This window comes from Neophocaena asiaeorientalis, unplaced genomic scaffold (genome assembly GCF_003031525.2).
Source record: "Neophocaena asiaeorientalis asiaeorientalis breed wild unplaced genomic scaffold, Neophocaena_asiaeorientalis_V1.1 scaffold778, whole genome shotgun sequence".
NCBI classification, from domain to species: Eukaryota; Metazoa; Chordata; class Mammalia; order Artiodactyla; family Phocoenidae; genus Neophocaena; species Neophocaena asiaeorientalis.
In genome coordinates, this window is record NW_020176499.1 from 424,343 (window position 1) to 452,327 (window position 27,985).

Consider the following 27,985-nt stretch of genomic DNA (forward strand, 5'->3'; position numbering starts at 1 on the left):
CTCCCTCGAACCCAAAGCCCGAGGGCATACCTACCCACCCCGACCTGGTGGCGCCTTGGAGCAACCAGGACGAATAAGTCACAGAAGAGGAGGTTCCGGGAGCACGTCAGGAGGGAGTCTCTTTATTTTTCTTCCCCTCCCTCACTTCCGCCGACCATATCCAGGAGAACACAAGGTGATAACACTCTTCAGTATGAATTAGGGAATTTTAGTTTGGGGTCTTTCGCGAACTTTGAGGCAGGGGACGGAGGCATCGCGGTCGCCCAGAAGCCTGGAAACGAAATAAAAAGCACTGGGGAACTGAGCGTCGTAGTGGAACCTTAGGATGCTGGGTTGGAAACCCAGTAGGAAGGAAGAGAGGCGACACTTGTTGGGACACGTGACTAGAAGTTAGGCCCTAAACTGCGCGGGATGTAAAAAACGAAGTGGTGAGGAGTCGGTTTGGGGCATGGGATGTGCCGAGGTCAACTGGCCTACCTTCTCCCTTCTCGTCTTTGAGTCTTCTCAGAGGAAGACGGCTAGAGTGGGTAGGTTGGGGGCGGAGGAAGCTACCAGGAAGATGTAGGCCGTGGCTCACGCCTAGATCAGGAGCGATACTCAGGGCTTTTGGCGCTGTTTTGGGGTCGCGCGTGGGAGGAGTCTGGGAGCTGAGCGCCAGCCGGGTGCTAAACGAGATTAGAGATCTCATGAAAAGCCGCAAATCTCAGTACCTCTGGAAGAGTTTTTCTGAGTCCATTCTAATCCAACAATCTCCCTAGTATAAAGAATTACAGGTTCTGAAATTAGATTTGGGTTATAATCTTGGCTTCACCGCTAATTCTCTGAATGGCATTGGGAAAGTGACTTAACCTCTCCTGCTAATCTGAAAAAAGATGCCTGCAAACTATTTTGTACAACGCTGGCACATAGTGTTTTTTAAAAAGTCTGTATTAGCCATGATATCAGTTGCTCTTTTTATGCCTGAACAGTACTTTGTAGATATTTCTGTTGTGACATAGTATTGCAATTGCAGCATTTGCTTACTTCTCATGTGACTGTGAGGAGCTTGAGGATTGAGAGCCTTTTATCTTTCCGTGTGCTAACCTGTCCCATCCCATTTCTGTCAGCGTTTGTTAAAGTGAATGAATGAAGGAAAAACACCTAACAATATGGATAAGTAAAATCGGGAGGAGTAGAGTGTAATATTGTGGTCATTTAGAGGGAAAGTATGTGCCTGTACCTGTCTGTGTGTAGAGGTGCTGTTCCAAAATGCATTCATGAAGAAGTTTTGTTTTGTTTTGTTTAGATTTGAGAAGATTTAAGGGAAAGAGCTCTTCTCTGTAGATATTTTCCACTAGAAATACTTGAGTGTATGCCCAGCCTTGATGAAAGCCAACAGAGAAACGAAGCGCCTTTTTGTGGGTGGCCTTGGCCAGAATATTTCTGAGGCAGACCTACAAAATCAGTTCAGCAGATTTGGAGAAGTTTCTGATGTGGAAATCATCACTCGGAAAGATGACCAAGGTAAATTTATAGTTCTACATGGGTAGTTAAAGGCAAATATAACTGAAGTCAAGTATCACAAAATAAAGCAACCCAAGAGATGAATGTTAGCCCTGAACACTGAAAGTGATATGCATCTCATTACATGATACTGTTGTAGTAATCCCCCACCCCCCATCCCTCCCCCTCCTATGCTCTGGAGGTGTTATGTGTGACCTGGAACTTGCCCAGAATTATGTTTCTGAAATCAAAAATTTCTAAATTCCCAAACATCCAGTTTTTGTTTTTGTGGGGTTTTTTTTTGGCTGTACGGCTTGCTGGGATCTTAGTTCTCCAACCGGAGATTGAACCCAGACCCTCAGCAGTGAAAACACAGAGTCCTAACCACTGGACTGCCAGGGAATTTCCAAACATCCAATTTCTGAAACATATAGCTTTCAGTTTTCAGAGCTAAAATTCTAGTAATTAGTAGGGTCCTGTTAAGTAGAATATCACTAACATACAAACATGCAAAGTGTTTCCTTAACCGAGTACTTGACGTTTTTCTCTTACGTATTTTCTTTTGGAATATTTAGATAATCATGCTTTAAAAGAAAATGCAGTCTTTGTATCCAATGATAAATAAACAAGTTTCAAACTTTTCCTTTGAAAGAGTACGTTTCTAAGAGCTCTTTTTTAAATTTAGAAACTTAATGTTTACATTTTTCTCTGCGTATGAATTTAATTTTTTTTTTTTTTTTTTTTTAGGAAACACACAGAAAGTCTTTGCATATGTCAACATCAGAGTAGCAGAAGCAGACCTGAAAAAATGTAATGAATGTTTTCTATACTATTTACCAGTCCATGTCACCATGTAATTTGGAATAACTTTCGTTCTAAATCTAAACATCCACCTTTAATTCATCCTGAGGGACAACCACGATCAAGAGAATTTCCATATCCTACAATTCAGGAGGTCTAGGTTCATTCCATAATGAATGACATATGGTAGCACATTGCCAGTGAGTTTGCTCAAAAATGGCATTCTCAAATAATTTGGATAAGGAACCACACTTTAATAGAAACTGCTTGTTACACATATCCCACTGGATATTATGAAATACCCACCTCCCCAGTGTGTTCATTTCTCAGGCAACTAATTCTTCTTATTGAGTGCTGTTAGGAGAGGGGTTTAGAATATGCCCTTATAAGATCATATCCTTGAAATTATGAAGTCTCCATTGATAAGTTTAGTAAAGCTGAGGGCCACCTGTGACCTTCAATGAATAAAGAGGGGAAGATAATTCATACTTCCACTGATGTAGTAATGCATTCTAATTATTTGGAGACTGAAAAGTCAAAAGACACTGAGCAGGAAACATGCTAATAGAGAAAGAGGGCCATTGGCCTTTTGTAATTTCATTTGCAAAAAATTGATTCGTTCAGTTAGGAAATAGATATAACAAATATGTTGCAGTTAAGAACACATCCGTTCTGCTGTGTGATCTAGCAGTTTATTTAAACTAGAAGACCCGGTTTGCTTATCTGATGTATAACCGAGATACTGCTTATCTCATAATATTACTGTGAAAATTAAGTTGAATAATATCTTGTGCTTAGCATAGTACCTACCTCATAGATATTTCTGTTAGTGGTAATTATTAAGGAAGCTGATCGCAGATGTTGAGAAAAATCAACTACTAGGGCACAGTAGTTTAAACACAGTTTAGTTGCTTGCAGCTAATATGTTTGCAAGTTTCACAGTGATAATTAGTATGAGGTGATAAATAAAAGTGAGGTGCTGCAGGATTCCAGTGTCCTCTGATTCACTCTAAGAAAATTGCATTAATGTTTTATAGTTTTAGTGTGGGAAATAACAATGAAATGTTAAATAAATACCAGCCATTTGCCACAGATTCCTGACATTACTTTATAAACAAATGACAAATTTTGCTTTATGGTTTACACGTTTGCCTCATTCAAATCTTTCAATTACACGGGGAGGTAGGGAGTGTAAAGATCTAATAAATGGTCAAGATGAGAATGGGACCTAAGCCTTCTCCTTCCAGCTCTCATTTTCTTTATTCTGTTTCCTCTGTGTCTTTGTGATAAGCAGGTTTTCTATTTTTGGTACTAACTAATTAGTAAAAGCACATGCTGAAATATATTTTTGCATTGCCATGTACTTGGGTACTAATTCTTTGCTTTATAGGTATGTCTGTTTTAAATAAAACAAAATGGAAAGGTGGAACTCTACAAATTCAGCTAGCAAAGGAAAGTTTTTTGCACAGGTAAGATTTGCTCTCTGTGATTTGACCCAATGTTTTTTATATTGTAAGTGGTTTTATATGTTCACTTAGTTGATTTGAAACTATCAAATAATGTATTATTACAGTTTTAGCAAATATATGCATTACAAGTAGAGCTAAAATCCTTCTTAACTGTGACTCCCTGTGACCCCAGACCCGACCAAAGAAGATAATGTAATGCTCCTGTATACGTATATTTTAACCCATAAAAATGTATACTTATTTCAGCTTTTTAAACACAACCTTATGTGATGATGTAGGTCTTCCCCCTTCTTGTAATGAGTGTTTAGTACTATTTTAGAAAATGGCTGTGCCACAGTGTAGTCAGTCATCCCCCACTCATAGACATTTAGACCATTTCCACTTCCTCTTGATAAGACTCTTGAGGATGGTCCCTCTGGGGTTTATGTCAACAAAAGGAGTTGCTATGTCATATAGTTATGCACATTTAAATTTTTAATAGACAGTACCAAATTGCTTAAGTTGACTTTAGGCTGTTAATGAAAGTGTCATACAAAAACATAAAGATAATAGGAAATCCCTTTATGAGAGGCATAAGATTAATTATGCATGTGATTTAAGAACAAGGCAATGTAAAAACTATTAAAGCATTTTAAATCCTAAAAGTATTCTTAGGGAGAAAAGATTGTATTAGATTGGGTGCTTCCAAAATAGGAGATATTTTAGGAATGTACACATGGAGTGACCAAGAGCGTTTTAAGATTGTTCTGGGCCAAAGAAATGCCACAAGGAAAAATAAGGTCTAAACCAAGTTTTGAGGGAGTGGTCTGGTGACGAAGATGAGAATTTGATTTTGTTCTTCAGCTGGGGGTCTCTGTGAACAGGGTAGTAATGAGATTTTCATTCAGCAGCACTTGGCTGCCTATTATATGCAGGAACCAGGGCCCTAGTCCTGAGCAGGTGAGCACACAGTGCTGCTGCCTTGGAGTGTCTATGCAGTTGTGCCTGGGGAGCATGAATCTTGGAAGTTGGAATGTAAGGGAGACAGACCAGAGGCAAAGAGGCCAATGAGAATTGGTCAGCATAGTTGACCAGGCCTGTATAAGGTGGCAGAGTTTGAACTGGTAGGTTGAGTTGGCGTTCTGCATTCTTTTTGTTGTGAGAGTAGAAATATTTAAGACTTAGCATATTAGTCTCTGAAAGACACCTCTTCCTCATAAGAGTGAAAAGATTAAGGATAGATAAAATGCCAAAAGTACATAAGTTGAAAGGGAAAAACTGAGAGACCCTAAATGATCTCTATAAAGTTAAACAGCTATACAGTCTTAAAAAACAAAACAGAAGCACTGTTAATAGTGTGGTTAGTTATTTTAACTCTTATTTATATTTTCTGTTTGATTCAGATTGGCCCAGGAGAGAAAAGAAGCAAAAGCAAAGAAAGGAAAATCAACAACAAACAACACCAACCTGTTAGAAAAGATGGGAGTGGTGGATTTCCATGTGAAAGCTGTGCCAGGGACAGAAGTACCAGGGCACAAAGTGAGTCTCCTCTGGTAGCCTAAGTAGCTCAGGAACCAATTCCTGACACCAGGTGACCATGAGCATCATGTCTTAAAGCAACTGCTTTTTTCTCTTGCTTTGAAGCAGTTAACATAGATAGTGCTTTATGGTCTTCAAATGCATTTACAACTCTTGGGAAAGCACAGTTTTCCCCCATTTTAGAAAGAGAAATCAAAACCCAAGTGGAGGCAGGTCTCCCAGGGGGCATAGGTGGTGAAGAGTGCAGGCAGGTCCCACGTTTGCCTTTTTAATGGCTGTTATTGTGTAGCATCCTACATGGTTTATATGGGATCAATAACTGCCCCAATTTTCCTTCTTTCTTTTTCCTTTCCTGATACACTTTTTTGAGCACTCGTGTTTCATTATCAGAAAACTAAACCCAACAGTAATCGTGGTCCACTATGAGTTCAGATATTTTTAAGTGACATTTATTCAGTGTGGTTAATCTTTTCCATTTGTGACAAGTATAGTAAATGTATTCTTTTTTTTTTTTCTTTTAGAATTGGGTTGTGAGTAAATTTGGAAGAGTCTTACCTGTCCTTCACCTAAAGAATCAACATAAACGTAAAATATCCTTAGCAATTGGCCTTTCAGAGAAATTATTGTTTACTACGATGTGGATATTTGCAAAAGTTTACTTCATACCTTTAGAATTTCACTGCCTCTGTCAGTAAGTCTTTAGATGTTTGTGTAACAGTTTTTATGTTCCCAATTTCTAAGTAAGGTAAGACCCACCTACCTACATGTATGAAACAATTAGTGGATAATGAGAGAATGTAATTAGGTTTTATGCAAGTGATGCAAATGATGATTGTTAAAGAAGCATGTTGACTTACTAATTTATACCTCATTCTTCTTGTTTGACATGGATTCAAAGCCATTGCCAAAGGAGCTAAAGAAGGACAAGGGGACACAGCACAATCATTAAAGAAGGCTTTAGAGGAAGTAGGATAAGTTTCACATTAATAGAAAAGAGATAGGAAGGAGTCTGGGAGAGAGGAAAATATTAGGTAGAAATGTGTAGACAGGCAGAAGAATGGTGGATGGAGAAATAGTATGGAACCCAGTATGAGCAAATTCAGATGCCCATTCCCCTGAGGAAATGAGGTCAGATTGTCTAAGACCTTGAATTCCTAGTGTCATGGACTTCTGGGCAGAGGGTGTTTTTTGTATTCTTTTAGCTCTAAGCCTGTGTGTCATGGGAAGCAGAAGCAATTTCAGGTATTTCAAACAGAGATGTGTCCTCACTGTTCATGGCTATTGAGGCCCCTAGAGCCCTGGCCACAGCTGCTGGTTCTGCAGTCCCTGCCAGTGGCACTAAAGTCAGGGAAATACTTCTTTCTTCTTCACCTTCCAGCTTCCCACCAATGATACCAGTGACAACAAAGAGGAGGATTTGGAAGGACAGTGTAAAGCCAAGAGACAATAGACACTGTTTGGCATACCTCATATATAATTGTCCATGTATTCAGTAGTCACTAAATGAACAAAGGGACTTTTCAGTAGTGATAGATTAAAGCAACTTATACTTGTCTATTCATATGTTTTAGGAAATCAGCAAATGCCAGCTGTCACTACAGCACAGTGACATTAACTAGAATCTTTCTGGACAATGTCAGCAACAAAGACCTGATAAAGAATTATTAGCCTTCTAAGAAAGACCTATAAAACGCAGAGAGCGAGTAAAATGTGAAATGGATGTCATTGAACTAAGAGAATCAGATCTAGGATGAGGCAGCATTGAGAAAACAGGAATGGCCAAAAAGTTTGAGAATCTTTGAGTCTCAAGTTTGAGATATCAACACTTAGTATAGTATCTAGCTGTGCCTGCTCTGGATTCCTCTCTATACTCTGCTTTATGGTATTAGCTCAGTGGATAGACTTCTCAGATTTACAGAAAAGTCTTGTGGCCTCTTGTACCTAGAATATAATCTGAATTGGTTTGCTGTGATATACACATGCAGCCCAAGTAATTTCTGCCAATTAATAGTGATGGTTCTTGGTTTTCACTCTGGACATGCCACGGACATGTCAGTTCCAAAGACCCTGAGTCACCTAATTAAGTCCTTATTTTGTTTGATAGGAAACTGAGGGTAAGATGAGTCAATGACTTGCTCAAGATTAAACAGTATTCTTTTTGCTTTTCCAGTTTGATAGGTTTTTCTAAAACCTAGTGCCTTTGTTTTCTTCCTTGACTGTTGGTGACATCATAAAGTATGATCCCTCAAAATACTGCCACAACCTAAAGAAAATAGGGGAGGATTTCACAAATGCTATCCCTATATCCAGCCTCACTTGGGAATTGGAAGGAGGGAATGATCCTGTGAGTAAGAAACGACGAGGAGAATTCTCTGACTTTCACAGCCCTGCCAAGAAGATAATAAAAGTGCAGAAGAATGAGGGTTCCACTGCATCTCTGGCTTTGAGACCAAAACCTAGTAACATAATGGAGAGCCCACATTTAATACAACAACAGGCTGCACAAAATACACCTCATAATTCCATTACTCCTAAATCACCCTGTGTACCTGATTCTGATAGTCAGAAACTTAGAAACGTATTTTTTCAGACTTCTGACTTAGAAACTACCAAAAATAGAAATAGCATGTCTGATGATGATATTGATTCTGAAGATGAATTAAGACTAATGATTGCAAGAGAGGAAAACCTAGAGAAAACTACATGGTCCTCAATAAATGGATCTGAAAATGATCCCTTTGAAGTTGTAAGAGATGATTTTAAATCACATTTTCACAAATTTCATACTTCAACAGGTTTAGGCATCAAAAATAATGTCTTTTGCCTCAGTAGTGAAGATAATGTTATGGGAAATGATTGTGACTCTGATTCAGGAGATACAGATGAAATCATTGCAATGAAAAAAAATTCTGATAAGATCAAAAACAGTGTAGAACTTTCACAAACAGAAAAGTCTATGCACAAGAAAACTTATTTGAAAAATAGAAAAAAGTGTGATCTTTCTGTTGATTGTATTAAAGTACAAAAAAGAAAAAACAAAGAGACAGCCCTCAGTCACAGAATTAAGCCTCTCAGTTGTGAATCTCCGACTGAGTCCAGTAGCAGTGAAGATGCTGATTCTGTATCAGAATCAACCGAGTCTGAAGGAGATAAGGAGTATAACACCATGATGAAAAACTGTCTCCATATGAATCTGACTTTAGCTGATCTGGAACAGTTGGCTGGCAGTAACCAGGAGGCGCCAAAAGAAGATACTGAGAGCAATGGCCGGAAAACCACTGCCAAGTCTGACAGGGCCTCCAAGAGCCACAGAACTCCAGGTGGCCTCCACAAAGGCCAGCAGTGTATTCATCCTGAGGAGATTGTGGCTTCCCTTTTAGAAGGAAAAGAGAACACACATGGAAAACGGGAACCAAAGGAAAATACCTTAAAGCCAAAATTCCAGGCTTTCAAGGGAGTAGGCTGTCTCTATGGAAAGGAAACAGTGAAAAAATCCTTGAAAGAGAGTGTTGCCTCTAACAATATTAATAAAGATCATAAATCCTTGAAACTTGAGGATCGCAGGAGCATGTCCATGAAAAAATGGTCCTTGTATGCTAATGGCCCATCAAGTAAACTGACTCTTTTCCAACATGCAAAGAAGGCAAATGACTCAAACCAATTTCAGCCTCAAAAGAGACAGTCGACTTTTGAGAGCCAGGCTCACAAGGTGGTTTTCCCTAGCAGTTCAGAAAAGGGAAATGGAAATCCTATTTCTAGTCTATTGCCACTAAAAGAGAAGAAATCTTTGAGTCTTGGTGCCAAGACTCTCAGGAGAGGCTTTGATGAAGACTGTTGCCACAGGACTGGAAAGTCAGGAGAGAGCTCCAAAAAGAGACCTGACCTGTGCAGCCGCAAGGCCCCTGAGAAATCACCAGAGGTCTCCTCCAGGAGAGACCCTCAAGGAAGCAAAACTGACTTCCCACTTTCTGTTAATAGTTCATCAGATGTTAATGCTAAGGATAAGCACGCTGAAGATAATCAGAAGCGTTTGGCAGCCTTAGAGGCAAGGCAGAAAGCAAAAGAAGTACAAAAGAAGTTGGTTCACAATGCTCTGGCAAATTTGGTGAGTATATTTTCAGTCTAGGGATTTAACAAGAACTCGTTTCCAAGTCCAACCTTTCTTTCCTACGAAGGTAAGCAGGCTCCTTTAGAGCTGAATGTTTGTGCTTTGTGTCCTTGTATCTTTAGTATATCCGGATACCGCTTTAGAAGCTGTAACTGATATAGTTAAGTGATATGTCCTAATATGTCTGAATTTACATATAAATCACTTGCCAAGTGATTCATATCTTACCAAGATTTACTGTAATGAGTCTTTATTCATTCTTTCAACGATTGTTAATTACCTATGAAATTCCAGGCCTTCACAGCAAGTGCTAGATTTACAGAGAGGATCACTGTTAGGTGGTTGGTATTGGCTTACAGTGTGGTGGACAGAAGGTCACAATTCGGTTCCATGGGATGAGAAAGAAGTACACCTGTGTGCTCTGACAGCACACTGATACTAATTTGTTGGCAGTGGTGGGGCAGAGGTGGGTGGGGAGCCGGCACTTCCTCAGCTGAACTGAGTCTAGTGTGAAAGGATCAGTGGGAATTGGTCTGGCAGAGGTAAAAGGGTACAAAGAGAGAGGAAAGGCATTCCAAGATAAAGGAACAGTTTGTACAAAAGTGAATATTTGCAATCAGTGTGATCAAATGTATAGAGTACAAGATGGTGAGAAATGAGATGAGAGAGATAAGTAGGGGTGAGGTGTGAAGAGGCTACAGGGGTTGGACTTTATTCTCAAGGCTGTGAAAAGACTAAAGAACTTGAAGCAAGGGAATGGAGATTAGTTGTGTATATATTGGAACAGGAGTTGGCAAACTAGAGCTCACAAGCCACTAGCCCATGGCGTATTTTGGAAGAGCCTCCAAGCTAAGAATGGTTTCTACATTTTTAAAGGGTTTAAAAAAGAAGAATACAGAACCAAAACTATATGTGGCTTGCAAAGCCTAAGCTATTTACTCTCTGGCCCTTGACAGAAAAAGTTTGCCAACTTCTGTTTGGGAAAGATGGTTCAGGACATTATGAGAACAACAAATCAAATGGGACAGACAGCCTTTGGGAGGTCTTGAGCCAGAACCAAGGCAGTGACAGTGGGAATATATTTTTAAAATAGCAAGACGGTCCAATTGATGGAACTTGGTGATAAACTGGAAATGGAGAGAAAGAGAAGTTTCTATCTTGGGATGATGGCAGCATTCACTAGATAAGAAAATAGGGTCAGAAATAGACTTGCTAGGGGAAGGAGATGAGGGGTTGTCTTAAGGGTAATGCTTTTGATGCCCACTCTAGGATGGTTATTCAGAGGACAAGCCAACGCACATCATCTTTGGTTCCAACAGTGAAAGTGAAACAGAGGAGACATCCACTCAGGAGCATAACCATCCAGGAGAGGAACCAGTAAAAGTAAGAAATTTAGGGTGGGCATTCCTATACTTTTGCAGATCCATTTCTGCATGTTGCATACCAAGACTTGCACACAACTGCTGGGCTCAACATAAAATCCTCTGGGAGCCACAATGAAACCCAGGGCTCCCCTGACCATCACGCATGGATACCACAGGGGCCTTAGAGATTTTCTCCCACATAAATCTATCCTCCACATCATCTGCAAAGTGACATCAATATTAGTGAAACCCTGCAGAAGGTGTTCACACATTTAATAACTCCCCCCATTCTAGGCTGCATTAGGAGCCTCTGGATTTAGTGACCCAAGGGGCCAAGTAGATATCACTGAGTCAGAAGTTTCCATTCTAACCACCATCCAGTCTTTCCTGGGACATGCATCTGGGTTGTTGTTCCATACATGTGAGGAGGAAGATTACGTAATGAAGGAAATACTGTCTTGGTTATTAATAAACATTTCTGTCTTTACCTATGTAACAGGAGTCCATGGGTGGAGCCTCTGGGAAGCTCTTTGACAGCAGCGATGATGAGGAATCTGGTTCCGAAGATGACAGTAACAGGTTCAGAATTAAACCTCAGTTTGAGGGCAAAGCTGGACAGAAGGTTAGTGAAGACTGAAAATAATAAAACTTGCAACATGTCCTTATTTTTCGACATAGTCCTTAAATCTAGGTTAGTGCAGGCAGACCTTGACCCACACTCCAGTGTTAAGGTGTTTATTTTGATAGTCCTCCGTGACCCTCTCTAATTGGTTCATGGGTAGGTGAGGTTATGCAAATATTAATGTAGTGAATTTCATGGCATGGAGGTATACTTGGAAGGTCTTGTTTATAAGTAATTTCTTGGGAATATGGCTGTCAGTTGTCTTTGTGTTTTGTCTTATAGCTTATGGATTTGCAGTCTCACTTTGGCACTGATGACAGATTTCGCATGGACTCCCGATTTCTAGAAAGTGATAGTGAAGAGGAACAGGAAGGTAAATGCCTTATTGTCCAAACGAACAGTCCTGATGTCAGAGCTGGGGGACCTTGAGAAGTCACGTAGTCTAGCTTCTTCACTTAACACATAGAGAAACTCTGTACCCCAAGACACTGAATTGTGGAGCTTGTAATCCAATAGTTAGCTTACTCAATACTTCTTGAGTTTGTTTGTACATATTAATTTATTTATAAAATTTTAATTACCTGAAGCTGCCAGAAAAGACAGGAATAGTTAGCATCCACCAAAGATGCCATCTTCCATCATCCTGTCCCTGGCATTAGAGAGAAGGCAAGGACCCTACCTGGCAGTAGATCATGTCCTGGTGAGGCTGTGGAAGCCAGTTACATCACGCTTGGCTTACTTAAAGGAAGTGTTTATCTTCCAGCGTGAGTGCTGGGTGCAGGTTTTTAAAAACAATGTACCATTGAATGTCAGTCTACGTAGATTCATCCCATGTGAATATATCTAACAGCAGTGATGCTACCAGAAGCATCCTGATTCTGCTCTTACTTCCTGTACCATTTTCTACACCAGTGGTTCCAAACTTTCTCTACAAGATCTTCTACTCTTATCCTTTTCAAAAGACCTTACCTCCTACGTCCTACCATCCTCACTTGAGGATGGCCACCTCAAGTGAGCTCCCTGCTTTCCTTTCCAATCTCAGAACTACTCTGTCCTTACTTTTTTCCTCTTCGTGAGTTAATCTAATCTGCATCTTAATCTTCCTCATTCATACCTCCTTTTAACCTCCTTTCTTATGTGCATCTTCATACTTTCCCTTTCTTCTATCTCTTCCCTCTTTCTACAGACATAGGTCTCATAGGTTCAAAAAGCCATTTCTTCAACCCTGCCAGTTTTCAAGTTGCCACTCCCATCTTTTTTCAGTTCTAAACCTGAAATGAAAAAATAAATTGCACTAATTTAGAAGCAGTTGGCTTTTTATTGAAAATACAACCTCTGGAAATGATGCTCTTGATTCTTTGAGGTGATTATTGTGTATATTGTACATTTCTGAAAACAAGTGTTCAGAGAGTAAGTTCTCCAGGATCCACAGCAAATTATGTTTCAGAGCTTCTCACTCAAAATTCCATGTTGAAAACAAGAATGGACAGAACCTTGGGAATAGCCTAGAAGCTATACATAGAGTTTACTTTCTAACTTCTGCCACTCTTGTCTGTCTCTTTACAACTCTTTAGTATGCATTCCCTGCACATACTAACTGGTTCACCAGATGCAGTGGCACCTTCCCAAGCTTCTTCAGCCTGCCTGTACCATTTGTCACTGTTAATCATCCTTCTTGAACTGTTCTCTTCCATTGCAGTATAACTTCCTTATTTTCTTCTTAATTCTTGGTTCCTAATTTTCCCTTTGCCTTTAGATATGTAAAGGTTCTGTAAGTCCCTGTGGCTTTAACCTTCTTTTGTGCGTGAATATTTTCCAAATCTGGGTCATCTTTGCTCCTGACTATTCTGCTGAGCTCCCAATTATTCTTTTCTCAATGCCTGATGGATATTTCTCACAGGCGTCCCTGAACGCGTGTTAAAACGCAGCAAATCCCAAACTGAATTTACTCTCTCTCAGGTGCTCTGGACCCTTCTGTTTCTGTTGATGGTACTTCCATTCTTAGGGCAGTCAGACATAGAATCTCTGTCTTTTGTTTCTTTCCTTCCCAACTTTTGAGACTGAATTTTTTGTGAGTTGCACAAAGACTGTCCTGCAGGTAAGCAGCCTACACATACCTTGCAGCCAGTCTACAAATACCTTGAGTCCTTTCTAGCATTGTGTTCTATTTCCTAATGGTCAATATTAGGGTAAAATTGAAAGTACCATTTTTTGAAGTCAAAAATTGTTGAATATTAGCAGTTTCATGTGGTTTAACCTAATGCAATGTAAACTCTTTGAACTTTCTTATTTCAATGTATGTGTTCATTCTTTCACTTGCCTGGCATGCACTCCTCCCTCCTCAGGGGATCTACTTGTCTTTCCTACCTTAGACTCCACCTGGTTTATAAAACGTTTCTTAATCCAATTGAACATAATCTTTACCTCTTTTGAACCCCTAGACACTTTTGGGTCATCTCTATAGAGAACTATTCAAATCAGCATTTTATTCTGTTTATTTCTGTGACTTGGTTGTTTATATCCTGCAGTAATTTGAAAAGGTCTTTAAGGCTTACTTAGACTTCTTTTGTATTTCTATCTATAATCCAAACTAGCTGTTAAATGTTTAACTTTGTTCTCTGATATTTGTCTGTTTCTAGTAGCTAAGGATAACAAGCTTCTAGGCTTCCACAGTGCCCTGTGTGTAGGCTTTCTTCCTGCAATATTTAGTACTGAATCTAAAGGCTAAAGTAACTGTCTACTAACATTATATTAATAGTCAGTAAAATTAGCATCTTTCACTATTTTTCATGTTTAGATTTACATGTAATTTAGATTAATTTTTAGAAAGTTAAAATATCAAAGAATCTCTAATCACTTTAGCTTTATAATTAGTATCTTGCTCTATTATATTTGTCAATCTTTACCTTAAAAACTTTTAGACTTGCCACTGAAAGCCATTAAATTCAGATTTCATTTTTATAATTACAAACAGAAATGGGAATTTTGTTTGCTGGTCATGCAGTTTCTAGATTCACTATGACATTGGGGATCTTGGGGATAGGGAAGTTAGCAAAACAAGGTTTAACTTTTCTTCCTATCTTAATGTGCTTTGCACATGTTTACGTGCTTGATAAATATTTGATTATTGAGACTTCTCAGGCTATGTTTGCCAAGAGATTACTAATTATCCTCTTCCCTCTAAGAAATAAATGAAAAGAAAACTGCTGAGGAAGAAGAGCTTGCTGCAGAAAAGTTGAAAGCCCTGAATGTTGTGCAGAGTGTTTTGCACATCAACTTAAGCAGTTCTACAAGCAAAGGATCAGTAGCTGCTAAGAAATTTAAGTATGGTTTATGTTTCATCCCATTCTGCCCTCTTTTCCTTTGCCATAAAATGAGGCCATTTTAAACTTCCTGGGGAGAGCAGTTAGCAACATGTATCAGACCCTTAAAATTGTACTTACCTTGACCTAGTGATTCACTTCAAGAAACTAATCTTAAATTATTTCTGTATTTATTATTAGTAAAAAAAAATTGGACAACTGTTTAAATATTAATAAATGTAACTGTTTACTATGGAAAATTTCCAGCATATAACTTAGAGAGACTAGTGTAATGAAACCCCTGTGTACCATCACCCAGCTTCTACAATCACCAACATGTGACCAGTTTTCTCTTTGATACCTTTACTCACTTCCCCCTACTTTCCTCACTGAAATATTTTATGCAAATCCTAATAGCATATCATTTTATCCATATATATTTTAGTATGTTTAAAATAATATTAAACATTTTTAAAGATCCAGGACAAGTCAAAACTAGATAATTTAAAATATGATTGCTTCTGAGGAGCTCCTAATACATTTCTTTGATATTATGTGCCTTTTTCTTGCTCAAAAAGTGGAATTGCCCTGGTATTGCATTATAATTTGCTATTAGTTTTTTGCATTAATGTTCTGAATTGTCTCTTCCAACTTATCACTCTCCTTTCTTTAATAGGGACATCATACGTTATGATCCAACAAGGCATGACCATACCACTTATGAAAGAAAAAGAGATGATAAACCAAAAGAAAGGTACGTTAAGCTACTACTTTTAGTAGCAGGTTCATATGAATTAATCTCATTTCAGACAGTGAGAAAAGTAGATAGTAACCAATATCACATCCATTGGTCCCCATTGTATTTAGTTTAAGAACAGGGAAGGGGGAAAGAGAGGAATTATTGATGTGGTGGAGAGAGTCTTACTTTTGACAAAGGAATCTTCATGCATAGAAATGATGATATGTGCCCCTCCTCTAGTCGGTGTCTTCTACTTACATTAGTTTCCTGTGGCTTCTGTAACAGATTGGTGACTTAAAAACACAAAAATTTTTCTCACAGTTCTGGAGGCTAGGAGTCTGAAATCCAGATTATTGGAAGAGCTGTGTTCCCTCTGGAGATTCAGGGGGAAAAAACTCCATTTCGTGCCTCTCTCTTAGCTTCAGGTGACTGCCAGCAATCTGTGGTATTCCTTGGCTTGTGACTATATTATTCCAGTCTCTGCCTCCATCTTCACGTGGGCTTCTCATTTCTATTGGTCTCTCATCTTTGTGTCTGTTATAAGGACACTTGTGATTCCATTTAGAGTCTGCCTGGATAATCTCTTCATTGCAGAATCCCTAACTTTATTACAAAGACCTTTTTTTCAAAATAAGGAAATATTCACACGTTCCAGGAATTAGGGCCCGGACATATCTTTCTGGAGGCAACCATTCTATCCACTGCACTACTCTAGTGTGGTAGGAGCGTCTATTTCTTATAGATATGCTGTGGCAAATATTTTTTTGATAAATATGGCAAATATATGGAGCAACCAGTAACTTTGCCTGATTTAATTTCTTGATTTCCTGCTATTTAAAATCACTAAAGGCACTGTGGTATCCTGAATTAGATCCTGGAACAAAAAAGACACTTGTAGAGAAACTGGTGAATTGGGAACAGAGTCTGTGTTTAGTTAATAGTAGTACCAGTGTTAATCTTTTAGTTTTGACAATTGTATCATATCTATGTAAGATGCTACCTTGAGGGGAAACTAGGTGAAGGTTATTTGGGAACACTGTTTCCAGTTTTTCTATAAACCTAAAATTATTCCAAAATTAAAGGTTTCTTTTAAAAAGAATTGCATACCAGACCGAAGTAGAACTAACATAAACGTTCCCTGCAATGTAGGATTCCACATTGCAATGTGATTCTGGGTAGTCTCTGGAGAGCTTGCAGTCAAAATGTTGCTTGGGGCTTCAGTCTCCGAAGGCCTGACTAAGCCTCGTGATGTACTTCCAAGATGTCTCACTCACATAGCTGTTAGCCAGTTCCTCACCTTGTTGGCTTTTCCATTAGGCTGCTTAAGTGTTCTCATAACACTGACCCAAAAGAGAGATAGAAGGAGGAAGGGAGGAAGCCACAGTATATTTTATGACATAGTCTTAGAAGTCACACAGTGACACATCTGCCTTATTCAGTTTTCTTGAAATAAGTCACTAAATCCAACCCATACTTTTATGGGGGAAGGGGAGATTAAGCACTCCTTCCTGAAGAGAGAGGCACTGAGGAATCTGTGGACATATTTTAAACTACCACAATCTGTCTTCTGGTTGAAAATTGTTTTATATTCCTACCATATGCAGGACATGCTCAACCCTGCTCTAGACTCCCCAGAAGTCTCACCTTTTTATAGTGTCAGTTCAAAATCTAGGATGTTGGGCTTCCCTAGTGGCGCAGTAGTTGAGAGTCCTCCTGCCGATGCAGGGGACGCGGGTTCGTGCCCCGGTCCGGGAAGATCCCACATGCCGTGGAGCGGCTGAGCCCGTGAGCCATGGCCGCTGAGCCTGCGCGTCCGGAGCTTGTGCTCCGCTACGGGAGAGGCCACAACAGTGAGAGGCCCGCATAACACCAAAAAAAAAAAAAAAAAAAAAGTTTCTCTCTGTAAGATAGTCTCCACCAATAAGATGATCATTTAGGACATTATTATTTTAGGTAATATAGTTAGAATATTTGGCCTAGTAAATAGAGTAGACTAATAGAAAAGAGGATTTTAATATTTTACTAACTGAAAACTCAATATTGGAGACTGCCATGTAACTCTGGTTTAAGATCAAAGAGAAAAACATATTCCTAACTATAGAGCAGGTTGATGGTAATAGAAAAATTTCATTCCCAAACAGACTAGATTTAGCACATTTATAAGGCGTTTCTAAAACAGAATTATGACTAAATCCTTTAATGCCAGTGTCATAAAACTCATAGAATTTTAGAATTTGAAAAAGTCTTATAAGTCATGTGATTTAACATGGTTCATTTTACAAATGAGGATACTGAGGCCCATTGCAGTTAAGTGATTTTCTTACTTATAGCTAATATCTTAGATGTGACTTCTGAAATGTAGTTCAGAGGATAAGAGATAGGAGAATATGATTCTTGTTTAATACTTGGAGCTGTTTGAAATAGTTTTGTCTATAAAAAGCTTTTTGGTTAAGGTTCTGCCTTTATGAGTTTTATATGTAGATCCTCTTGGTTGTTGAAAGGATGGGACTAAAGTTATCCAAGGTGTTTTTCTTTCCTGATTTCTGGAAATTTTCCAAAAATTGACTGTTTTTGTGATGCACACATCTCTATATATGTCAATGCAGTAAAGCAAAACGAAAGAAGAAAAGGGAGGAAGCTGAGAAGCTACCTGAGGTATCTAAAGAAATGTATTATAACATTGCTATGGATTTAAAACAAATATTCCAAACTACAAAAGATACCATTGAAAAGGAAGACAACACACCTTGGAATGAAGACTCTGATGGAGAGAAAGCCGAAGTAGGCCAGGACCCTACAGCTCTGATGACTAGGGATGAACAGCCCAGCGGGTTCACATTCTCCTTTTTTGATTCACACACTAAAAATGTAAAGGAAGGTACTTTTTTTTTAAACGTTTTCATTTAAAGTGGTTTGAACTTAATTGAATCTACTGTAACTGTAATGATTTAACATTAGCTGAAGAAAAGATTCTTTCTTCCATCTATATAAACAGTATTACAGTATTGCAGTCAGCATTACATGACCATAAATGTACTGTGCCTAGAGCTGTGTTTAACACACTAAGAAATTGTTCTTGCGTTTGGAAGCAAACTTCTAGATAGCTGCCATATGAAGGGAAGCCAGAGAATAATGTGCAGCATCCCTTCTAATGTTGAGTAGAAATAGTCATGAAGAAGTATAAGGAGTCATATATTTAAATAGCTTTGTATCTAGATGCAGTTGGAGAAGCCATGACTTCAGGAAAACCAGTGCTATATGGTAGGGAAAGGGGAGAAATAGGTAACCCTGGCTCTATACAATTATGCTATGTCATCAATACACCAGTTGTTTCAAACTTTATCCTTGGAGATTTGCCAGAACCTAGAAAAAAGTATCAGCACCAGTATAAACAATTTGGCATTCCATTTCAGGAGGTTTACCTCTGAAGTCCTACATAGTCTAAAAGTTAAAAACACCTATTCCTTAGGAAGTTGCTCCTCACCTAGTGTTTAAGATGAAGTGTAGCTTTTCTGGAAGTTCATTGTAAAAAGCAAGATATACCTATACAGGAGAATACATGCACAACTAACAATAAGCTCTACTTTAAAGATCAGCAGTAAAGTAGTATCCATGTGTTTAGCAGGTGAGTATTAAATGCCGGCTTTGTAGTGCTCCAAAAGGAGGTATAGCAATTTAGTAGTTTTTCCAAAATTGTTCTAAATAAGACACAATATATCATTGCTCTGCTTACTTCATTCTCTTGCCTGTGTTGTCCATTTGAGTACCAAGGTCAGTCCTAAACTGTTGAACAGAGTTGATATGATATAGATACTGTCTTTAATTCTTCTAACTTTGAGAGCCAAGTGTGAGAAATTGGCCTTGAAATGAGTACTAAGACACCTCAGCAACCTGGGAGATGTGTTTTGTGTACTTAGGAAATTATGAGGACTTCTTATAGAAGCTTTTTCAGAAGTTTTAGAAAGAGGCTTTGGGAATTGAAAATATAAAGATATGTTCCTTTTCTCATTTATGAATAAGCAGGAAGGCAACCTGGTTTCACTGCATCATGTTACAGTTTAGGCTTCTCATGCTAGCACAGGTGCCATGCTTTTTTTTTTTCCTTTTAAATTGCGTTGCTCATTTATAAACCTTTAGTTTGTATATCTTTTTATAGTGTTGCTATGTCCCTTATCAGATCACCCTAGCAATGCCCAAAAATATAATAGCTTCTCTCAATATTTGAAAATCTAAAAAGATACTACATATTTTGAATTAATGATTAAGATATTTGAAATTTAGAAATATGAGTGCATGGTGAAAGTAAACAAATTAGTGTGTCCACAAATAATCGGTCGTTAGGTTACAATTCTGTCATCTTTCATTGTCATGACGATATAGAGACCTATAGAGTTGAGGCAGTGAAACCTGGGAAGATTGCCTGGCAGGGAGACCCTCGTTTCCAAGACAGCAGTTCAGAAGAGGAAGATGTTACTGAAGAAACAGATGACAAAAAGCCCAGCCCTGGGTAAGTAGTATATTTCTGTGCAGGTTTATTTCATAATTCATAAAATCTGAGTTAGACATGCTTTAGAAATGTTATAGAAGTATCTAAGCTTAGCTTCTCAAGACAATTTTCTTTTTTTGGCTCCTTTAGAGAGTTCTGTAGCCTTTTTGTAATTAGGAGCATGTTTCCTTTTCCTTGAAATTTGGATAGACTGGGTGGGGGATATGACGTGCATGGGGAAGAAAACTTGCCACTGAAGTCCTTGATCTGGAAAGAGTATGCTTCAGCTCGTTGGCTGCTACCACATGGGAAACACTGGCAAATTGGGTAGCAATGCTGGGGTGAGAATATCAACAATCAACACAGGGAAGATAGAGCGTGTACTTAAGTAAGTCTTCGTTACCAGAGTTTCAGGTAGAAGAGAAGAATGTTGAATAGAGAAAGGGTGTTGCCACTTTAACTCAGGAAAGAAAAATGAGCAAAACACAAAGCACATATATTTAAGGAATAGTTCATTTATACTTACAGTGTAAACATTTCTTAAATATTGAAATTAAGTGGCCAATTCTCTCTCTCTTTCTCTCTCACTTCAGAGAAGTATCATTACCCGAGAAAGAGACCACTAGATATTTCTTTTTCTCTAAGAATGATGAGAGACTTCATGGTAAGTCAATGTTTTGATTAAATGGTATAAAACAGGTAATAGTACAGCTCTCACCATAGCGCATTCTGATATACTAACATGCATCCAAGTAAGAACTGATTAGGAAAAATTCTGATCCTTTGCAGTGTCATGTGCTTTAGCCCCCTCTGTTAGACAGATGCATGTTGACTTGCAAAGCTCTGGAAAACTGAAAGCTCCCATTCGCCACCTCCCTCACTTGTTCACTAACCTCAACAAGGGCTTGTTTTGTTCCAGGGGTTTGCTGAGATACTAGACGTACAAAACTCCTAAGTCTTTAGTACCCTAAAAAGTTCACATGAACTATCTCAATATCTTGTAATAACCTATAATGGAAAAGAATCTGAAAAAGAATATATATGTATAACTGAATCACTTTGCTGTACACTTGAAACTAACACAACATTGTGAATTAACTATACTTCAGTAAAAAAAAATTTCACATGAAAACTCTGAGGCTGTTGATGAACTCATTTCTTTTTTTAAAAAAATATATTTTATTTATTTATTTTTGGCTGCATTGGGTCTTTGTTGCTGTGTGCGGGCTTTCTCTAGTTGCGGCGAGCGGGGGCTACTCTTCGTTGCGGTGCACGGGCCTCTCATTGCAGTGGCTTCTCTTGTTGCAGAGCACTGGCTCTAGGCGTGCAGGCTTCAGTAGTTGTAGCATGTGGGCTCAGTAGTTGTGGCTCACGGGCTTTAGAGCACAGGCTTAGTAGTTGTGGTGTACAGGCTTAGTTTCTCTTTGGCATGTGGGATCTTCCCGGACCAGGGCTCGAACCTGTGTCCACTGCATTGGCAGGCAGATTCTTAACCACTGCGCCACCAGGGAAGGCCCAATGAACTCATTTCTTAAGCCTAACACAAACAGAAGCCAAGTTACATAATAGTAAATGGTTTATAAACAGTAAAATCCTAGCAGTTCTACATTTTCATTTTGTAAAGAAAACAAGATATTCTTGAAAATTAGCATAAATTGGCTGGGGGCGGTGGGGGAAATGGTCTTAACTAGAATTGAAGACCTTGATAATGCCAGCACTAGAATATTGTCTGTTTTAATATTAATGGGCTGTCTTGTACTTTTTTATTTTCCCCTTTTAGGTTCTGACTTATTCTGGAGAGGAGTAGGAAGTAATATTAGCAGGAATTCTTGGGAGGCCAGAACAAACAGCTTGCGTATGGTGAGTAGTTGTATTTTCATGTTAATTGTCTCCATATTAATTTAAAAGATATGGTGTTATCTTTGTGTTAATATTTGCCTGGTGTAAGAATATAGGAGGGCATGAAACTTAAGATAACTGAGAACATGACTTAAATGCTCAGAATGATAGTGCTGGAATACAAGTTTTAAGTTGTTTAATTCATTCAACCCATGGTGCAGTAAGGAGACTGAAGAGTGGCCCCATTGAGTGACTGGAACGAGTTCTGGCCATGCTTATTAAGTAGCAGGAAATCATAAGACTTTTGAAAGACTGAATTACAGTTTCCATTTGTAAACACTTAAAGCCAAAAGTTTGAATATCCCCTGTACATTCCAAGTGAGCACTTCCAAAATGGCTTCTACAACCCTGACACTGAATAACCTAAATTTTACTTTATAGTTACTAAACACCTTGGAAAGTATTTACACTATTTTTAACAAAGGCTTTTGGTTTTATGTTTTTCTAGGACTGTCGGAAGAAACATAAAGATGCCAAAAGGAGAGTGAAACCAAAATAATAAATGTCATCATTAGTTTTGATACTGAATGTGAACAAGGCTCACCTGTGGAAATTGGAATGATCTAGAAAATAAGTTTAGCTGACAAAGAAGAATTCAGAGTGAAGGAATATTCAAAATCTTATCTGGTGGATATCATTCTGGTTGCTTTCTTTTCCTGTAGATTTCCTCTTCATTTGTTCCTAACTAATTACTTCAAATAATTAACCTGAACATTTTTTTTAATGAAGCACAAGATAGTCCCTCAAAATACTTTTCATATATAATCTCTTTGCCCTCCATCTTCAATAACTAATGGCTATCTTCTGACACAAGGTTTACATAAAGCCTTTTAAACTATATGGATCAGAGCACTTGTATTTTCCAAGTTACGTTTCATGTGAATTATACTTGAAATATTTCTGATTGTATCAAATACACCTTACCTCCATCTTGTGGGTTTTGTTTAAGATGTTGAAAACAAATCAGCCTTGAGTTCTGTACTTGTGTCCTGATGAATAAGCTAACTGAAATGCAGGATATTTCAGACCAACATCATGGGAGAGTTCTGTGAGGACCAGAAAAGGATGCCAAATGCAGAGTTTTCCTGTCCTTGGCCTCCATGAATTGAGGCCAAAATTCAAAATCTCAAAATTCTAATTAGACTACAGGCTTTTGAAAAATCCAAGTGTCTGAAAGATATGTAGTCACAGTTAGGAGTCAGGACCCTGGGTCCAGATAGGGAAGCAGACTTAATACCTCATTAAATCAATGTGGCTAGGATTCAAGACAGATAAGCCTCTATCAAACTGGGCTCTGTACAAAATTATGCTATATATAAGGTCCCAAGGGATTATCATTGAGCCATACTGTGTATATCTGAAATTAAGTATTTATTGATTTACATCTTGATCAAATATAAACTCTTTGAGGGCTGGGATATCACCTGGTTTGTTAACGGTTACATCCACACTGCCTAGAACTATGTCTAGCACTAAGTGGGTGCTTAGTGAACAGAGTCCAAGGAACTAAGTAGTTGAAAAGTCATTCGAGATTCCTGTGTTTCCAAGACTTCAGACTTTGTGTAAAACAGAAACCACCACTCAGGAGGATAAATAATGCAAATATTCCACTTTCTCTTGATGTTGATTATATTTATACCTTCTTATCTATTGCTGCATAGCAAGCCATCCCATTAACAGTTGTTCATTTTCGTCACAAATAAGCAACTTGGTCAGGACTCAGTGGGGACTGCTCATCTCTACTCCATGTAATATCATGTGAGTGGCCCAGCTGGGGCTAAAGGATCTATTTCTAAAATGGACTGCTCACTCAGTGCCTGTCCATTGGTTTCCTCACAGCATGGCAAATAGGTTTCAGGAGTAGGAAGCAGATGCTGCCAGTCTCTTAAGGCCTAGTCCAGAAATTGGCTCAGTTATTTCCACTGTATTCTACAGGTTAAAACACACTGAGCCCACCGAGACTCAAAATGAGGGGACATAGATCCTCACCTCTCAGTGAGAAGTGTCCAGAATTTTTGGCCATGTTTAAATTTGTTACACCCACCTTCTCCAGAGCAGACAAGTAACATCAAGCAGCCTTCTGCATCCCCAGTTTCTGCTCCCCAGATACAACCACATTCAAAACTTTGTTTCCTCTGATATTTATCACTGAATTTCTACCTAACATGCTTATGCTGTGATTTCTTGGTTTTTCAGTTTTAGATATTAAATTTAGACATCAGACATTTTAAAATACTGAGCTGGCCAAAAAGTTCGTTTGGGTTTTTCCATAATGTCTTACAGAAGACTCAGATGAACTTTTTGGCCAACCCAATAATTAGACCTATCATCCCCACCTTTTTTTCCCCTGGACACATCTGTCTGGAAGCCCTCCGTCCTCTAATCTGGGCTGTCTGGACAGATTATAAAAATGAACGGAACAGGTGGCAACTTGAAGAATGTGAAAATTAAAACACATTCCAAATACTTATAGTTAATAAGGTAAAGACACTACTAAATATATGTGTTCAAGTAAGTTAAGTTATTGGAGAGTCACCCCTTTGGGCAAGGACATAAAATCCCCTACTCTAATCCCTTTAGGGTGCTCCTAAACCATGTATGACTTGAATGAATGTACACAGACTATCAAAGTGTTCTGAAACTTATCAAGGAATGCCTTATACATATTCTCAGATCAGTTTTTTTCTGTCCTTTTATTGGATACACTAAGAAGTTACATACAGAATTACTCTCAATTTGTCAAGGGCTAAAATTTCCATCATAGTCTCTGGTGAGGTCTACTGTCCTTTGCATGGCTCTGGATTCCTTGGTTTTTAACCAGCAGATCCAAAAGGTGCTGGGCAGACTCACAGCAGTGATAATAAATACATAAGTAAGCAGACTAATATGCAAATAATTTTGTTTTCAATACAGGAAACAATTATTCTAAAGCTGGTTGTCAGGCATCTCCTTCCTTTTTGTTATATCTCTCCATATGGCTGTTATCATTTCTGCAGTAAAATTTATGAGACCTCTGCAGGTGGCACTGAAGGACATAAAAGGAGAGGCTTCTCTGAACACCACTGACCACCAGTGCCTCAGCTCCTCGCAGACCATGTTGTGGCCTCTGCATTTCCCCGAGAAACGGGAGGGTCTCTTCAGATAGGTGGGTCAAGAGTTTTAGTATACAACAGAATTATCCAGGATGCGTGTTAAGATTTGTATTTTTGTGACCCACCTCCAGACACTTAGCAGGCCTAGTCTATGCCCTAGGACTCTGCATTTTTTTTTTTTTTTTTTGCGGTACGCGGGCCTCTCACTGTTGTGGCCTCTCCCGCTGCGGAGCACAGGCTCCGGACGCGCAGGCTCAGCGGCCATGGCTCACGGGTCCAGCCGCTCCGTGGCATGTGGGATCTTCCCGGACCGGGGCACGAACCCGCGTCCCCTGCATCGGCAGGCGGACTCTCAACCACTGCGCCACCAGGGAAGCCCGAGGGCTCTGCATTTTTAAAGACTCCAAGGTGGTTTGGTGCAGGTCTCCACTACACCAGAAAACATAGTCCTAGTGCCTAGGGCGGCTTTCCTTAACAGTCATCTAGTAAAGCAGCCTTGAGACTGCGCACTCACGGCCCCGCAGTATAATTACTGAGGCTACTATCGTTGGATTTGGTTAACCCCTGGTGAAATGCATTTACGTCTTGTGTACAGTGAACACCGACAAAGGCTGTGTAACAACGCCCAGTCAGGACGCACAACAGCCTCCTCTCCGTGCCCTTCCCAGTCAGTCCCCACCCCGGAGGCCACAAAATAGTCGTGTCCACCACCGTCGCCCTAGCTGCGTGAAGGATGCAGCGCGTCGCCGCCACGCCACGGAGTCGCACAGCCTGCCAGGGCACAGAGCAACGCCTGGTCGGGTGGTCGTGACTTGGAACGCACGCGGCCAATCGGCGTCCGGCTTGTTTACGGGTGCCAAACGACGGGCGCTGATTGGCCGGTGCAAACCAGGCCACTTCCTCTTAGCCTCACGCTTTCGGGGCGTTGCATCACCTCTAGACTTGACCAAGGCGTAGACGCGGCTCCTTCCGACGTACTCAGGCTCGGAGGCCCCTCAGGTACGCCTGGTACTGCTTGCGGAGGCCCCTCAGGTACTCCCCATCCTGCCCGCGGGGCCCCTCAGGTCAACCTGTTCTGCACACGGGCCCCTCAGGTACGCCCCTTACTGCCCACTGGGATCCACAGTCCCTCCGGTACACAAGATTTTTTTTTTTTTAATGTTTATTTTGGGCTATGGGTAAGTTACGAGCATATCCGTTTCCAAAGAAAACATTGGGAGGAGGTCTAAGTGGGGCGAAAGAACTCAGAACCAGGTACCAATCCTGGCTTAGCTCTCGGACCGAGGATTACAACCCTTGGAAGTTCCTCAGCTTTAGCCTGGTATCCTGGTAACACTTGAACTGTTGGGTGGTTCTCAGAATTTGGTGTGATTGAGCTTACTGGAGTTCAGAAGGTGGACGAAATTACTTGGAAGTCTAGGTATTCATAAGAACAAATCAAGTCTTAGGCTCCCACGAATGGGCATTTATTGCTGGGTGCCTGGGATTAGAGGGAAGTCCCCGTTCTCGGCTCTTACACAGTCTAATAATACAGTATTCCAACTGCACAGAGGAGGAAGACAGTTCCTAAGTGGGATTTTGAGGTGGGAGAAGGAGAAGGCTTCTCAGGAACTGCAGTGGGTTTGGAGCCTTGAAGATAAGTAGGAACTTGGGGATATGGTGCAGGGGACTGTAGTATAATGTATAGCAGGATTTTAAAGTGTGTGTGATTCAGGAGAAGTTGTAGTCACTGCAGTTTCGTGTGAGGAACAAGTGGAAGATGATGCTTGGCTTCCAGCCTTACTGAATTTGTGGTTTCCTTCTTGAGTGAAGTGGTGTTTGAAATGAATCCAGAAGGGAAGATAAGTTTTTTATTAGGTTTGACAGTATTACTTTTAGCATTCATTCAGGTGTTGCAGAGAGGTCAGGAAGAGTGAAACTATAGGCAAAGCAATTGTTTTAGGGATTTCTAAGTAATACGATGAACTTTTACAAAGTAAATATCAGTAAAATGGTGGACAGTATATCTTCTTCATAAGTGATTAGAGAGTGAATTATAGGGAAGAGAAGGCAGCTAAATGCAGATTGCACTCTTAAATGTTTTTGGAAAGATGATATAGTGACTGGGCAAAGGCAATAGAGTAGAATTTGTGGACAAAGGAGTAATGATAATAATTTCCGTAGATGACATGTGATTGCTCAGATAGCCATTATTTCACTTAACGTTAAATTAGCATTGTATTTACAAACTTTATTTTACAGGTGGCAGAACTGAGGTTTAAAGGTTGAGTAACTTTTCCTATAAGTCACATAGTAAGTTGTGGCACCAAAACTGTCAAATTCCAAAGCCAACCCTCTTAACCATTATCCTTGCCAAGAGGAGCCCACGGAGTGGGATATTGGAAAGGCAGGTGGGGGAAATATCACTGATGGAAACTAAGGATGCTGACAAACGGATTTGTTCAAACTTTTTGAGCACTACCATGTGTAAGCACATGGTAAGACAGTAAGAGGTTAGACAGTAAAATGCTTTTGCCAGCAATAAGTTTACAGTTGAGTTGGAGAGACATGGGCATGCAGTACAAATAAACCATAATGTGTAGGAGAGGAGCAGATTCTGGGGAGGGGGATATTAGTTTTGTAAAAAGGGGATTGGTAAATCACCATAGAGCAGAGTACATTTAAGCTAAGCAGTGCTAGAGTATTTGGAGAAAGGGCCTGAACGCAAAGCAGTATGTCAGCAAAGCAGTTCTGTTTCTCAGCAACGTCAAGAATGTGATGTAGTTGGAGCTTGAGTTTTGTAAGAGTAAAGGCCAGGAGTAGTAACTGTGGGTAAGATCATGCTGCCCCACTGAAAAGTCTCTACAGAAACCATTGGGAGTGAGGAACCATTGCATTTTTCTTTTTTTAATACAGAGTGATACTTTCAGAACTTTTCTATTAGGAAGGTGGTGTGTAGGATGTATAGTATTTATTTTTCCCTTTATTTTTAAACTTTTTATGATAATACATACTCAAAAATAATCAAGACAGAGTAATATGAAGTAAATAAAAATCTGTTCTTTCACGCCTTCCTCATCTAATCCTATTCTCTGGTGGTAGCCATTGTTAAGTTTGGTGGGTA

At 39.5% G+C, this 27,985-nt stretch overlaps 2 protein-coding genes across 7 annotated transcripts in view; both read left to right on the forward strand.

Annotated features, from left to right (window-relative positions):
* Window positions 1-365: 365 nt before the first annotated feature.
* NOL8 (nucleolar protein 8) lies at window positions 366-22,719 on the forward strand. Of its 3 annotated transcripts, none has more exons than XM_024732963.1 (17): window positions 366-428; window positions 1,286-1,503; window positions 2,230-2,292; window positions 3,674-3,752; window positions 5,135-5,270; window positions 5,792-5,860; window positions 7,498-9,375; window positions 10,648-10,761; window positions 11,242-11,364; window positions 11,647-11,737; window positions 14,550-14,688; window positions 15,343-15,420; window positions 18,012-18,283; window positions 19,786-19,912; window positions 20,485-20,555; window positions 21,672-21,751; window positions 22,239-22,719. In XM_024732963.1, exons 2-17 carry the CDS (start codon window positions 1,365-1,367, stop codon window positions 22,287-22,289), a joined length of 3,510 nt encoding a protein of 1,169 aa, XP_024588731.1. In that variant the 5' UTR covers window positions 366-428; window positions 1,286-1,364; the 3' UTR covers window positions 22,290-22,719. The 3 variants fall into 3 exon arrangements, 2 of the variants coding, with proteins under 2 accessions (XP_024588731.1, XP_024588730.1); XM_024732962.1 differs by having other exon boundaries at window positions 390-527; XR_003001525.1 differs by lacking the exons at window positions 21,672-21,751; window positions 22,239-22,719 and having other exon boundaries at window positions 390-527; window positions 18,012-18,060.
* Window positions 22,720-25,796: 3,077 nt separating this feature from the next.
* The window catches only part of IARS1 (isoleucyl-tRNA synthetase 1), an 80,480-nt gene continuing 78,291 nt past the window's right edge, over window positions 25,797-27,985 (forward strand). For 2 of the 4 annotated variants that reach the window (XM_024732957.1, XM_024732961.1), the window contains exon 1: window positions 25,797-25,881. The gene's annotated coding sequence lies outside the window, so the exon portion shown is untranslated. Of the gene's footprint in view, window positions 25,977-27,985 lie in introns of all 4 variants that reach the window. The other 2 variants (XM_024732959.1, XM_024732960.1) reach the window with 2 other exon arrangements.

Bases quoted from the DNA above. Each gene is read 5' to 3' on its own strand.
- NOL8 (XM_024732963.1), top strand. From the start codon at position 1,365: ATGAAAGCCAACAGAGAAACGAAGCGCCTTTTTGTGGGTGGCCTTGGC. The intron at 5,861-7,497 runs ATATCCTTAGCA...ACTGTTGGTGAC, and splicing joins AGAATCAACATAAACGTAAA to ATCATAAAGTATGATCCCTC. The intron at 11,738-14,549 runs GTAAATGCCTTA...CTTCCCTCTAAG, and splicing joins TAGTGAAGAGGAACAGGAAG to AAATAAATGAAAAGAAAACT.